This window comes from Podarcis tiliguerta, assembly GCF_965153285.1.
Source record: "Podarcis tiliguerta genome assembly, chromosome: 17".
NCBI lineage: Eukaryota > Metazoa > Chordata > Lepidosauria > Squamata > Lacertidae > Podarcis > Podarcis tiliguerta.
In genome coordinates, this window is record NC_139550.1 from 25258892 (window position 1) to 25273705 (window position 14814).

The 14814-nt window shown below is 44.8% G+C and overlaps 1 protein-coding gene and 1 pseudogene across 4 annotated transcripts in view; one reads left to right on the forward strand and one right to left on the reverse strand.

Annotated features, from left to right (window-relative positions):
• Positions 1 to 1341: 1341 nt before the first annotated feature.
• LOC310667892 (PSME3-interacting protein-like) lies at positions 1342 to 2893 on the reverse strand (annotated as a pseudogene). Its single transcript has 2 exons — positions 2557 to 2893; positions 1342 to 2287 (listed from the first exon to the last, which is right to left on the reverse strand). The product of its transcript is annotated as a PSME3-interacting protein-like (transcript).
• A 754-nt stretch (positions 2894 to 3647) lies between these two features.
• Positions 3648 to 14814, forward strand: part of CNTLN (centlein) — a 161576-nt gene continuing 150409 nt past the window's right edge. For 2 of the 3 annotated variants that reach the window (XR_014506276.1, XM_083419492.1), the window contains exon 1: positions 3737 to 4128. Coding sequence is in view for 2 of the 3 variants with exons in the window: in XM_083419492.1 (XP_083275618.1) it covers positions 4009 to 4128 (120 nt within the window). In the remaining variant the exon portion in view is untranslated. Of the gene's footprint in view, positions 4129 to 14814 lie in introns of all 3 variants that reach the window. The other variant, XM_083419493.1, reaches the window with a different exon arrangement.

The following is a 14814-nucleotide window of genomic DNA, read 5'->3' on the forward strand; positions in this document are numbered from 1 at the left end:
AAATTACAACAGCAGTAGTGGAGGGTGTGTGTCTGGAATCTGGTTGCTTTCTGCTGAACACAAGAGCACTTTCTCTTTTATATCACAGCTGAGTGGGTGGCCTATAAAACATGGAGTGGAGGTCCAGTTATGGACCTCAGACCACAAATGGTTTAAAGTCCACCTCTGCTCTAAACCTTCTCTTTTTCAAAACTACCGAAACAGCTCTTCTTTGTCATAAAACGTTGTTCCCATACACCTTTATGTCCCTTATGAACACATTTCAAAGTAACTGTAAGGTAGATATTGAGCTAACTTCACACAAATGTTGTCTAGTAGACAGAATGTTGATGCGCGAAATCTCTATGTAACCATGAACTGGAGGCATGACCTTGGAAAACTCGTTCCCTGGCAGGTCATCATCTATCTGTTGCAATGGTACATATTTATTACCTAGCTCAGTTTTTTTGGAAGCATTAAGAATACAAGGCAAGATCCTGTGAGTGCCATGCAACCCTACTGAAAAGCCTCACGGAGTTAAGCGGGGAACACTGCCGGCACACACACTTAATTCCAATTTGTACCTATCAGGTTGACAAAGTATTGCCCTTTTTATTCAGAAAATGGATCTTGCATCTTTACTAGTTCCTACTCCATTTTGAACGCTAAGAGCAAATGCTGCTTTGGGAAGTGCAAATGATGGCCACTAACTTGGATGGCTTTAAAAGAATATTAAATATTCTTAAAATTCTTAAATATTAAAATGCAATAATTCATCAAATATTAAATTCCTCAAATATTTTGGGAACTTCCAGGTAGCTGTAAAAATTCTGAACAGTTCCCTAAAGTTTTTAAAAGTGAAAATACTTATTTTTTTATTTTTTAGGAGTTATTTAATCAGATGCAAGACTAAAACATCATTACAGTGTCGTCACAATCCACATTACCATCTGCTCAATTTTGCACTCTCTCCACAACAAAACCAATACTTAAAAACGAGAGAGAGAGAGAGAGAGAGAGAGATCCAACCCATATGTCAGCACCTGCCAGACAGCTACACCCTAAAAATTCTTCTTTGTAAAACCAACTCGGAACACCCCCAGCAAACAATATTTTCAATCATGGAATCTTTTTTAAAATACAAGGAATTTCCTGTCCTCATCTGTAAACCTCAGAAGCCTCAAGTCTTTTGTTGCTGTTGGTACAATGGATGCTTTTCTAGATTTTATGGATATTGAAGATGTATGTCTCCCCCAATCATAGCTGTCAACCTCCCCTTTTTTTGTGGGAAATTCCTTTATTCCAGCACCGTTTCCTGCTGTTTCCCACTGCTATCCCGTTAGATATCCCGGAGACTGTCACCGGGACAGGTGAGGCTGCTGATCCCTTATTTTCAAATCTGGAAGTTGACAGCTATGCCCCCAATCTGTACTTTCTCCTAAACTGAACACAAGTCTTAGAGCGGAGTGAAGAACAGGGGATATAAAGAGACATGCACAAAGACTGATTCAGTACAGTGGTACCTCAGGTTAAGTACTTAATTCGTTCCGGAGGTCCGTACTTAACCTGAAACTGTTCTTAACCTGAAGCACCACTTTAGCTAATGGGGCCTCCTGCTGTTGCTGCGCCGCCGAAGCACAATTTCTGTTCTCAACCTGAAGCAAAGTTCTTAACCTGAAGCACTATTTCTGGGTTCGTGGAGTCTGTAACCTGAAGCGTATGTAACCTGAAGCGTATGTAACCTGAGGTACCACTGTACATTATTTTGGTATTCTCTGGAAAATAAAAGAGACAGGAGAACAGAAGTTGCGAGTCTAGGGGACTGTTGGGATGGAAACAGAGAAATGACGAGCATCCCTACCCATGCTTCTAAGGGGCTGGGGAGATGCCTACAGCGGAGCATCAAAGAAGTTGCTTCCCCGAAACACAGAGAGACGATCTTCCCAGTGGAGTTGATGGTCCCTTCGCTGTCCAAGCTGGACTCTGAGTCGCTGCTCCCAGAGTAGGCCGCGAGGCCCGGCAGGATCCCAATGCAGACGGCAGCCAGTGGAGGGCAGAGCAGCTCATGGAGCCGCTGCTCAGAGGAACACAGGGCAGCATGTCTGGAGTCTTGCCATGGTCAGGATCCGGATCGAGTTTCAGTCTTTTCACACTGTTGGCACCTTCTGAACACCAACATTTCACAGCTCCAGCCAACAGCTTTGCCTATGAGAACTTGCTCGTTTTCTGCTGATTTTGCCAGCAGTTTCTTGTCTGCCTCCTTCTTCAGGTCAGCACTGATCCCCACCTTTGACAAAGTGCTTCTGTACTTGTTAAGTTGTGGGCGAACATATCAGATGACACGACGATTCTTCAAACAGCTCTTGTTTATTCACAGGCCAGAACAGAACTGGGCTGCAGGGTTCAGCCAACCTGCTTATATAGAGCTCAACTACAAAGCAACAGTAACAACTTTCTGTACACATCCAATCACTGAACGTCGCTTCCAATTCCTTATTTGCATATGCGGACCTGAGTGAAAACTATCTGCAGTATCCCCCTGCTGGCCCAGGGTGAGAACTTCAGTACATAACAGTACTCATTCAGCTCCTTGAGATCCTCCGCTTCTCTATTAACACTTGCTGCCGAGAAACCTCATCGAGAAACTTGGTCTCCTCTTCGTCTAGGCCTCTGACCATGTTTTTGAACTTGAACTGCTCCTCAAACTCCTGCTGCTGCTTGTCGTTCCACTCCTGGAGCCTTTCATAGTCTTCAGGGTCTTCAGATTTCCAAACGTTCTCCCATTCTTCCTGCCTTCGCTTGCGCAGCTCTTCTATTTCCACTTCAGACACAAACCTTTTGTTACTCACGAGGTTGGCACTACCTTCTCCATCCATTGTGGAGCAGCCTCTCCGCCATAGACCCCTCCAGCGGGGCCTTCAAGTGAAAATACTTATGAGTAGTAATGTTACATATAGGGTGACTTTTCATTTCGGGGTGACCTTTGTTCACAGCTGAGGAGAATTAGCCCCCTTTTCAGTGTTTCTAAGCAAAAGTTCACCCCTTTATGAGACTGGAAATCAGGCTATTTTTGGGGGGGTGGGGAGTCTAAAAGTTATAACCCTAGTGTGTATATGCAGATATACTTTATCCAGCAGGTGAGGCTGTTTTCCAAACTTTTCATGTTTTTGACAGACTTTTTAGACATGCACCATTTTGCGACGCAGGAATTCAGGTTTTACAAGCCAATTGGAGGTTATAAACTAACTCCTTATAAGAGATATGGACATAGACATAAATTGTAATTTCGAAATGTGTGGGGACACACCTAGTAACACTGTTTGGAAAGCTCTGAGGTAAGGAATTGTTCAAGGGGGAGGAAGTTAAAAACACCACGGAAAACGAGAGAGGAAGTCGAAAAAGAAGCAAATTAAAATTTATTACATTTTGGAGTGTATATGTGAAAATTCTTGAAATTGTATAGAATATAACAAGTTTTTTTTCCAAATCCCTCTCAGTGTAAATTGGGCTTATTTCCAAACAGAACACCAAAAAAAATTCTGTCACAAGAGTCTCTTCAGAGGCAACAGAAGCTGCAAAAGCACAGACTGAGGAGACGCACAGGAAAAAGAGCGGGAGTCTGAGGCGCGAAAACTTGCGCATGTGCTGTAGCGACGCAGGGACATTAAAAAAAGAGAGAAAGCACCTCCCCCTTCCGCTCCCCCCCCCATCCCCGCTCAGCAGCCGTTAAACGGGCGATGTGGGACGCGGCGTGCTTTTTCCTGTGGTTCCTATCGCCGCCCGCCCTCCGTCCCTCCCTCCCGCTCTGGAGAAACACATTTCGAAAGCAAGCAAAAGCGGGCAGAAGAAGGACGCGAGAGGGGAGGCGGGACGACGAGGAGGAGGAGGCGGGGCTTCGGCGGAGCCCTTCGTCTCATTGGTTCGCAGGCGCGCTTTCGATTTTCAGTGGCGCGCGAGGCGAAGGTTCATCTTTGTAGCCTCCCCCCCCAACTGCCGCCCCCCCCTACAATTAAGGGTTTTCTCCTCAGCATGGCTTCTTCTTCCAAAGGGGGGAGGAAGAGTCCGGCTCCCGCCGCGTCAGCATCGTCGCGGGTCTTGGCCCTGGAGGAAGAAGTGCGGGGCCTGACGGAGGAGCTGAGCCAGTGCCAGGTGGGTACGGGGGCGGAGGAGGAGTAGGAGGAAGGGGCGCAGGGCGTCGGGGGCAGGGGGAGAGGAGGGCCTCCCTCACTCCTTAACCCATCATCCACTCGGCAGGCAGGCAGGTAGGCAGCAGGGGAAAATATCGCAGCTTTGTGTGGAGTGGGGAGGGGCCCCCAGAGGTCATCCAGTCCAACCCCAGCCCCCTAACCAGGCAGGAGTCTCAGCTAAAGCATCCCTGACAGACGGACATCCAACCTCTGCTTAAAAACCTCCAGGGAAGGAGAGTCACGGAATCATAGCGTTCTGGAGTGGGGAGGGGTTCCCCAGGGGTCATCCAGCCCAACCCCCCAACCCCGTGTGCCAGGCAGGAATCTCAGCTAAAGCATCCCTGATCGACGGCTCTCCAACCTTTGAATTTGTTTGTTCCAGACTGGAGTTTATATGATAACAACAACAACAATAACAATTTATTATTTATGGCCCACCCATCTGACTGGGTTTCCCCAACCACTCTGGGTGGCTCTCAACAGAATATTAAACAGAATAAAACATCAAACATTGAAAACTTTTCAGATGACTTCTAAAAGTCAGATAGTTGTTTATTTCCTTGACATCTGGTGGGAGGGCGCCACTACCGAGAAGGCCCTCTGCCTGGTTCTAGAATTTATGAGTCCTAGAATTGTAGAGTGGTAAGGGACCCCCAGGGGTTATCCAGTCCAGCCCCCCTGCAGTGCAGGAATCTTTCTCTCTTTGTGGGGCTTGAACCCTGGGCATGCCCCATCAGGCATGCCATAGGGCCACACGCTGAAGTGGGATCAGTTGTGCCCAGAGACACAAAAAAGTGAATGCAGAGCAAATACAGTGGAACCTTGGGTTGCGTACCATCTTCCTTACGAATGCTTTGGGTAACGATCTCCACTAACCCGGAAGTAGATGCTCCTGGTAGCGAACTTTGCCCCGGGATGCGAGCGGAAATTGTGTGGCAGCAGCAGGAGGCCCCAATAGCGAAAGCGCGACTCAGGTTAAGAACGGTTTCGGGCTAAGAATGAACCTCCGGAGCGAATTAAGTTCGTCACCAGAGGTACCACTGTAGTCCCTGATGACTCAGGCAAGTAAGCCAAGCTACACACTATAAGGAAGGGAAACAACAAGTAGTTATTGTGATGGCTTCTTTCTTCATAAGGGCCTTACGATTTTTCGTATGGAAGCTGAGAAGCCTGCCATAAGTACATTTTGGTCTACAGCTTTGGTTCCATTGCTTGAGAAAATCCAGTACCAAAGCAAATTCCCATGCAGTCTCGTTGACTCCCCTGAATATGAACGTTCTACTGTGCTGTGTTCTACACTTGCGCTTGTGTGCAAGTGTCTTCTGACTGATTTGTACACCACCACTGTTGTATACACAGATACTCCACCACTTGGTGAATGTTACATAAGAATGCTGCTAGAGCAACTTGAAAAAGTTAAATATTATTACCGTATTTTTCGCTCTATAAGACGCACCAGACCACAAGACACACCTAGTTTTTGGAGGAGGAAAACAAGAAAATAAATATTCGCTGTGCAGTGAAAGCAGCAATCCCTCTTGCTGTTCTGGCTTCTGTGATAGCCGCGCAGCCTGCATCTGCTCCATAAGACGCACACACATTTCCCCTTACTTTTTAGGAGAGAAAAAGTGAGTCTTATAGAGCAAAAAATATGGGAAATGCACGTGTCACAGGTATGGAACCTCATTAGTAAGTATTGATGATGGGACAACAGGTTAGCTTAGGGGGCGCATGGCTGACCAGGTAGCACACATGACTTGCTCCTCCACCTTTTCACCACTGCTCCCTTCACCTTCCATCTCACTCAGCCTAATGTTAGCTCCCTGATACAAATATGTGATACCACTTTCATATTGCAAGCTCTCTGTATGGTTGTGTAAATTCCACATTTTATTTTAGAAGTGTGTGTAAAATGCCTTCTGATATTATGTGTGACATTGCTGCCTATGACAGCCTGGTACTGCAAGTCAGTAATAACTCCTTTGCTGGATGAAGTAGAAATCCTAGCTGGTGAAACATATTCTCAAAGGGCAGCTAGATGCATCTAAGAATCTCAAATGCAGTGTTTGATGATGATCATCCCCTATTTTATTTCATAGGCAGAGGTCACCTTTCTCTGAACATGCAGCTTCTGTTTTAAGCTATCATGACTAATAGCCATTGATGCATCTGTGAATTAAAAAAGCCAATCTTGTGGCTATTGCTTCATTGTGTGTCATTGAATTCCTTACATTATTTATGCATTGCATGTAGTCTTCTTTTGTGTTTGTGTTCCCTGAATCTGCTGCCCAGTTACTCCCCTCTCTGTTTCTCCTCCTGTCTCCCAATTGCCACCAATACGAGGAAAATTAACTATGTCAGCTCCCGGCCTGATCTGTGGATATGTCAGGATAATGTTGGGTCTTTGGATCCTCTGAATCTTAGGCTGCCTTGCCTTGTCCTTCCCTACGACCTGTAGAAGTCCACTAGTGGCACATCCTCTCTCACGGCACAGTGGCATTTATGCCACTCCCCTCAGCTGGCCTCATAGAATTGTAGAGTTGGAAGGGACCCCACGGGCCATCTAGTTCAACCCCTGCAATGCAGGAATCCTGCCCACAGCTGTCCCTGGTTGGGTTCAAACCACCAACCTTCTGGTTAACAGCCAGACCCACCGACCCATTGTGCCACTGGGGGCTCCTTCATCTAAGTCTTTTTTGGGGTATATTTTCCAATTCTCTGACAGCATTGTGATTCTTGGTTTATTTTCAACCCATATCCTGATAATTCCTAATACTTTCTTCACTTGCCCCTTTCAGTGAGCTTTCTGCTATGCCCTTAAAGACCTACTTCCTGGGTATGCACAGCCATCAGAATTTATGTGCATCACTTTTTGCACTTACTGTTTTTCAGTCTTATTTGCCATTCTGTTGGCCAATCCAGCAGTTTGGAGAAATCCTTTTTCAAACTTTCCAGTATCTGTACTACCCTGAATAATTGGTGTCATCGGCAAACCTGGCTACTTTACTGTTCTCCCTTGACTCCAGATCATTTATGAATAAGTTAAATAGCACCAGTCCCAATACAGATCCTTAGGGGACCCCCTGTTTTCTACGAATTTATCTGGGACAGATGTTAGGCTGACTGGTCTGTAATTATGTGGATCCCCCCTGGATCCTTTTTAAAAAATTGATGCTGCATTGGCTACCTTCCAGTCCTTTTCTAAGAAGATTTATTTTAGTGATAAGTTGCATATTTTTGTTAAAAGATCAGCAGTTTCACATATGAGCTCTTTAGGAACTCTTGGGTGAATGCCATCCAGCCCTGGTGACTTATTTTTAACTTGTCATTTAGTTCTAAACCAGCTTCCTTTGTCACCTCCAATTGACACAGTTCATTGGAGTGGTTGTTCAAAAGTAGGAATCTCTTCCAGCATCTTCAGTAAGGACTGATGAAAATAATCCGTTGAGCTCTGACTTGCAGATAAGACCACAAGAGATACAATGCTGCCTCCTTCAAAAAGCTTTAATTAGTAATTTTTGGCATGCTATTTGCCGCGATTCTGGTTTAGAAAAGCTTCTGCATGGTTGTTTGAAGGACATACTTATTCTTCACAGGCAGCTAGATGAGTGGCTATGTGCAAACATGTGATTTACCTTTCTATAATTTCCCTGTTTCCTTACATCCTGCTATTGTACCTTTGTCTTCTTGTATCTGGTATACTGGAAAGCAACCATAGCTCAGTGATAGAACATATGCTTTGGATGCAGAAGTTCCTACCTTCATGCCCATCATCTCCAGTTAAAGGATCTCAAGAAGCAAGTCCTGTTCCTATAGGGAAGATACACAGCTGCCTGTCAGAATAGACAATATTTGGCTAGACAGATTCAACAGTCTTCAGGTGTTCAGGGTTTACATGCTTCTGATCTACTCAAGTATTTATTATTCATTTTTAAAATATGTGTCATGGTATCTTAAGGCTGCAACCCTATAAAGTGGTATCTTGGTTTACGAACTTAATCCATTCTGGAAGTCCGTTCTTAAACCAAAGCGTTCTTAAACCAAGGAGTGCTTTCCCAGTGCAAGGGGGGGACTCGATTTACAAATGGAATACACTCAACAGAATGTGTTCCGCTTCCAAGGCAGAGTTCTCAAACCAAAGCACCTACTTCCGGGTTTGCAGCGTTCTTAATCCAAGTTGTTCATAAACTAAGCTGTTCTTAAACCAAAGTACCACTGTAGGGGCATACTTTTATTAGGCCAACCTGGCACTGGCGCTGTGCTCTTGTGGGTGTCATGTGACTTGCATAGGTGCACGGCCCTGAAAATGCGTGGCCCTCTTTTGCCTTGGGACATGTTGGAGGATATGGTGACACCATTTACATAACAAAAACTACCATAGAAATATCAACATTTTCAAAAGTTAGAGGTCCATGGCTTGGCTTTTTGGAAAGTGGGAACCTTTGGGCTAGTTACTAGTACATTACCAGTAGCCTTCAAAAAAAGTGCATTATGGATTAAATACAAACAAATTGACCCTGGTGTTCAGGCTCTGTACAATGATGAATATTCAGCTATCCCCTGAAACATGCATGTTCTCTTTCTGAAACAGCTGAACATCAAGCCTGAACCCACTGGGAGTGTTATTTGTCTTTGATGCTACATGTTTGCAAATGCAAGCTCTAAAAATATGGAAACTTTGATACAAAATTGATGTCAACAAGGACCACCTCAGCAGTGAGATCATAAACTCTTCAGTGCTCATAATTCTTTAACATTTTTATGAAAAGCTAGTTGAAATTTGAAGTAGTTTATTCTATCTGTACACCATTGTCACTTGCCAGACGGTGGCAAAGCACCTGCAATATTTTTCTTCATTCCTCTTCTCCCAAAATACAGATATATACAACATGATTATCGGTTTTGAATAGTTTTCATTTTGTTAGGGCCAGGGTCCTTAGAGTTGAAAGCTACTTTTTTTTACCATGACTGCTCCTCCTATTTCCTTTTTCTACTTCTCCTTAGTATTTCAGATATTTTCAGTATGTTGCCAAGACCTGTGGAATATTGTCATTTGTCATTTCCGAGCCTATTCAAGGAATTATATGCTTGGAAGGGTGTGGGACAGAAGTGGCTTTCTCCAACACTTGTGAGGAAAGGGTTAGTCCCAAATTATTAACCTGACTTTCTCATATTGATGGAATGAGTTTTGTCTTTAAATTTCACTTTTCCTCCAAGGAGCACAAGTTGGCATACACAGTGTGACACCCAGTCCCCAATTTAATTCTTGAAAAAGTTCTGTGAAGTGTTAAACCAATAGAAGCTTATTTTCTGAGTTTCTAATCCTATTGTTATAAGATAATGATGAGCGATGGGCATTCCCCTCCCTCTCTTCCTATAGATGCTTTCTCCCCCATCCAGAAAATACCCCAATGCTCTAGAGCAGAATTTGGGTGCTACAAGAGGGAAAAAGGAAAAGGAAGCCCTGTTTGCTTGAGCAGAAGTTTGTTGTGCAATTGAATATCGCCCATCATTTAGCACAATCTAAGTGTGGTGCTGTGGGTTAAACTATAGAGCCTAGGACTTGCCGATCAGAAGGTCGGCGGTTCAAATCCCCGCGATGGGGTGAGCTCCCATTGCTCGGTCCCTGCTCCTGCCAACCTAGCAGTTCAAAAGCACGTCAAAGTGCAAGTAGATAAATAGGTACCGCTCCGGCGGGAAGGTAAACGGCATTTCCGTGCACTGCTCTGGTTTGCCAGAAGCGGCTTAGTCATGCTGGCCACATGGCCCGGAAGCTGTACGCCGGCTCCCTCGGCCAATAAAGCGAGATGAGCACCGCAACCCCAGAGTTGGTCATGACTGGACCAAATGGTCAGGGGTCCCTTTACCTTTACCCTTTAAGTACGTAGGATTGTTTCACATAGTTCCTAAAGTGATCGTTGTCTTTAACCCTAGGTTTTGCAGCTATAGTGGATTGAGATCTATGAGGCTTATCAGTGGCTTATCACCAAAGCTGTGGCTCTCTATAGATCCTAATGCAGATTTTCTGCCTCTTGAATTAGTTGTCTGATAAATGAGGTTCCAACACTGCAATGAGCTACAGAGTGCTTAACAGTTAAATTTTCTCTATTTAGCCACATCAACTCTCAAAAGAATGTGCCAAGTATATATGTTTGGCTAGGCTATCTGTATCCTGGGATTTCACAGAAATTCTACATTGAAAACAGCTTTGAAATTTACAGACAGATGAACACTATGCAAATGCTGAGCATCATTAGGAAGCAAGGAACAATAAAAGATTCCCATCAGTCCAATGGATGTTCTGACCGTTAGAATGCACTCCATTCCCTGAACCAGTGATCAAATGCAGAAATCCTGATTTCTCTAGTTTTGCTCTCCTAGAAGATAGCTGTGTTAACCCATAGGGATGTATGTAGTTTTGGTATTCTATGTATTTTTTCACTAGGTTTCATTTGTTCATGCTGAGTTCTCTGAAACAGTAACTCATTGAGGGCACAATCCACATCTTTATTCAAATATTTATAGCCTATCTTAATGGCTAAAGTGAACTCTCAAGAAAATAGAAACAAAATGACAACCCCTAAACATATCCCAGTAAGTGCCCTAATCTGGGTCAGCCCAGCTGATAGCTAGCAGACCCAAGATCCAAGATATGGGCAGGCCCTGCCAGTGTGTGGAAGCACTAGGGCAACTTTGGTTAATTTTAACTACGATTTTTTTTTTGGGGGGGGGGGGGACAACCTCAAACCATGGTGTAACATATTTCTCTAAGCTATAGTAGAGACTTAGCATAGTTTTGATCCAGGCATGAGAATAATCCACTGTTAATTCTCAACAGAATTAAAAGCATCCCACAAGCTTCTTTTTGGCCACTTTTGAGAATAGGATGCTTGCTGGATTAAATGGGTCTATGGCCTAATCCAGCAGGGCACTGCTTATGTTCTGGTGTCCTTGCTCCTGTGCCAGCGGAGGAGAGGAGAAGGGGAAGTGAATGAATGCAAGCCTTGTGCAGATAAACTACAAGCTATGGCTTAGTGTTTTGTCCAGACCAATTCAAAACACAGGCCACTTCCCACTTACACAGGGGCTAAGTTCCGGGCCCCCACGCACATAAGTGAAATTGCGTAAAGTTGGGAGGACCCTCTAAACATGTTTTAAGTGCCCTCTCTGCCACACTTTCTTCAATCCATATCAAAAATACTGTATCCAAAAATATGTGCAACTAGAATTGGAGCTCTGGGGCTGGCAGGAGGGTGGAAGATGCATGGGAAAGTGGTTGCTGCTGCACTACCCTGCACATCATCTGTTAGGAAGGGAGGCTGAGCAGCGTAAACAAGCCCCCCTGTGCCTCTGGTCTCTTTGGGGCTTCATCCGCCCTCACCAACATCCTCTTTGGGCTCCAGGGAGGGTCTTATGAGCTACGAGGACTCTCCAGCTCTCTCCCACCATTTCCAGGTTTGAAGTATTTCCTGATGCCGTGCATATACACGGTCACAAGTGAGTAGAATGTGCATCAATGGGAGGGTGGCTGTATAAGAATAGCCCGTGGCCCACCTAGTCCAGCAGCAAGTTCTCATGGTGTTCAACCAGGTGCCCACAGGAGGTCTGTAAGCAGGGCCTGAGCTCAACAGCATACTCCCCTTGCTTGAGTTCCAGCCACTGGTATTCAGAAGTATAGGCATCATGGTCAGTAGCTATGGATAGCCTTATTCTCCACAAACTATCCCAAGCCTTGTTGAACATATCTCCCACTCCCTCGCTCATCTATTTTTCTAACAAGAACCAGTCTGAAAGATGTACTTGCTTGTGGCCCTGAGCATTTACTTGAAGCTTCATAGACTTTAGAATGGAAGATTTACATGAACTGAAATGTGCTTCTCAGCTCTTTCACAGGTGGCTTGTTTCAATTGTTTGTGTATTTTTTCAAATGTTCATCAGTTTCTTTCACTCAGTGAGGCAAGTGAGAAGCAAGAGGAATCAAGCTGTGTTGAGCAAACCTTGCAGCTATGTTGCAGGGGCAATGTGTTTGCCAAATTCCTGGCTAGCTCTCCTGAAGTAAATACTTGAAAGTGTTCTTTATTCTGCAGCATTTGAAAGTGCTTTTTCAAGATCAAGTCCTAAGAGCTCTGTTTGTTTAGTAATCCAGTCAAGCATAGTAGTAGTGCTGTCTTAATTAACATGCTACGTTTGAATCTTGGATCTAAGAGATTTGCAGCAATATGAACTGGCTGTAATAATATTATTTTTAAAATATTGCTTTAGATGAGCTGTCTTGGACTATTTTTTTAAAAAAAAGAAAAGGTGGGTTATAAATTGTTAAAATAAATCAATAAGGTAAGTTACACTGAGATGGTCCCTTAGCCTGGTCCTCGCTTTTTTCTGGGATCAGGTCAGGAAAAAGGGCAACAAAATACAGCCTGATTCAGTTGGCCAGCCCGGATACCAGGACTTTGCAAGTTTTTCATCTTCCCCTGGAGATTTGTTCTGTGCAGCCAAGAATTCCCTGCCTGTTTGCAGTGAATCTTAAAGTCGTGGCTGGATTTCCAGGAGAGTGCAATGTTAGAAAGTCAGATATACAAGATAGGTGCCAAATGGCTCCTTAAACCGGGTTGCAGTTGCAAAAATGGAATGCCTAGTTGCCAGTTTGGGGTCAGATGGCTTACAAGTCGTATTTTTCAGTACAACTTTTTGGTTCCTGAAATTCGTTCTGATTGTGCAGATAAAATATAACAGATAGAATTCTACAGGATGTGCTGCTTGTGTGTGAAAACAGTCAAGATCTAATGATCTCCAGGCATGCACCTTCAGACAGGGTTCAAAATTAGCAGGGTGCCAGGCACATTTTGCACCTAAAGATTCTCCATTTGCATGCACGTAAAAAAGTGGGTGCCATTTTCTGCGCCTGGCAGACACTCGGGTATTCCTGAAATGTATGTGCTTTGAAGCCTCAAAGTATATGTTAAGGATAGACAATATGTTAAGGAGTTTAACAACAAAGAGTGTTTTGAAAACTGAAGTATGTTCCCAATATTTTTATTGCAAACACCAAATTAAACATTTATTAACAATTTCTGTTAAAATGTGATATCAACAATGTGTCACCTAGGTGAATTGTATATTAATTCATGCTAATCAAAATAATAAATAAAAAGTGTTGCCAAACCGCAACCCCCAATGGCGACTAGACAGTCTGTTTTGGCTCCCACAACCCAGATCCCAGAAGCCATTTGTCTCCTAGCTTTTCTATCCCAGTTTCTAACATTTCCACCAGATGGTGGAAATGTCATGTTCCATCCTGGCATCTTGGTTGCAATTGGCCGATATCCAGGTGCAAAATGTGCCTGGCGCCTGCTGAATTTCAAACGCTGGGAGAGCGCTATTGCACTCATGCCCCACATGTAGCATCTGGGTGGTAGTACTGTGAGTACTAGACTAGGCAGGCGTTTGGTCTGACCCAGCTGTTCTGATTTTATGGAGTTCTGAGCTTGGCTCAAGTGCCTTGGGTGAATTCCAGCTGGTATCCTTATGCTCATGGAAGGATTTGGATACAGCAGACACCTCCACTAACACAAGAGGAAGGAAGGCATTTTCTGCCATTCCCCTTGCAACCCCACCACTGTCTTCCATCCTATGCTGGCGTGTCAGGGGGTTCCAGGTGTCACAGTCCAGTTCACGGGCGATCGAAGTCCCGGTTGGGGATGTCAGGACCAGGGGCAAGATGGCAGGGTGGGAGGAGGAACAGGAGTCCAGAAGCCTGGAGTTGGGAAACCAAGGGTCCGAGGGTCATAGAGCTGGGAGTCACGAAGCCAGGGGTCCGAGGGTCAAGAAGCAAGGAGTCACGAAGGCAGGGGTCCGAGGATCATGGAGCAAGAAGGCAGGGAACGTGTTGCTGTGGCAAACAGCTGAAGGGAAATGCTGACCTTATATCCCTTCCCAGCTCTTGCCACCAGGTGCTGTGAGTTACCAATCGGCCTCACCTGTGGGGCCGTGCCTTGCCTCTTCATAACAAACTTAGGAAGGCCCCAGTCCTGGTCATAGGGCCTGGCTCCTGCACGCACACCTGACACCAGGGAGTGTTAGCAGAGCTGCCCTGGAGGAAGGCTAGGACAGAAATGGAATAAACCAATGAATAACTTGCTGGATGAAAATAACTTCTGTGAGCCTGAGGACACCTGTTGGATTTCACTCCTGCGTATCTTGGAATATCATTGACTGCAACTTGGTCAGGAATTTTAGTTTATTTGGGTATGTGCCTGGGACTAACCCTGGCTCTGGGATAGAGTGTTGCCTGCATGCTCCTGAAAGAGACTGCTCTTGTTGAAGGTCTCCATGCTGCTCCTGGGAGGCTTTGGTGCTTAGGTTTCATGCTTAGCAGCTGCAAATTAAAGAAAAATGAAGGGAGCTGGATGCTTTGAGCCTAGGAAAACAAGGGGCCTGGAGGGAGCTCATGGCTGAGTGTTTGTGTGTAAGGGTTGCCTCCTGAGACCTTTGGCATCCTCAGTAGAATAAGTGTGGGCATGATATTGATGTAAATAATACTTTCTGCTTCTGAAGTGTCTCTATGTGAATAGAGGTATCAGTATTCTGCTTCTGGCTCAATTAGCACACCAGGAAACCAGATTGACGAGAGGGTATCAGAACAGTTCAC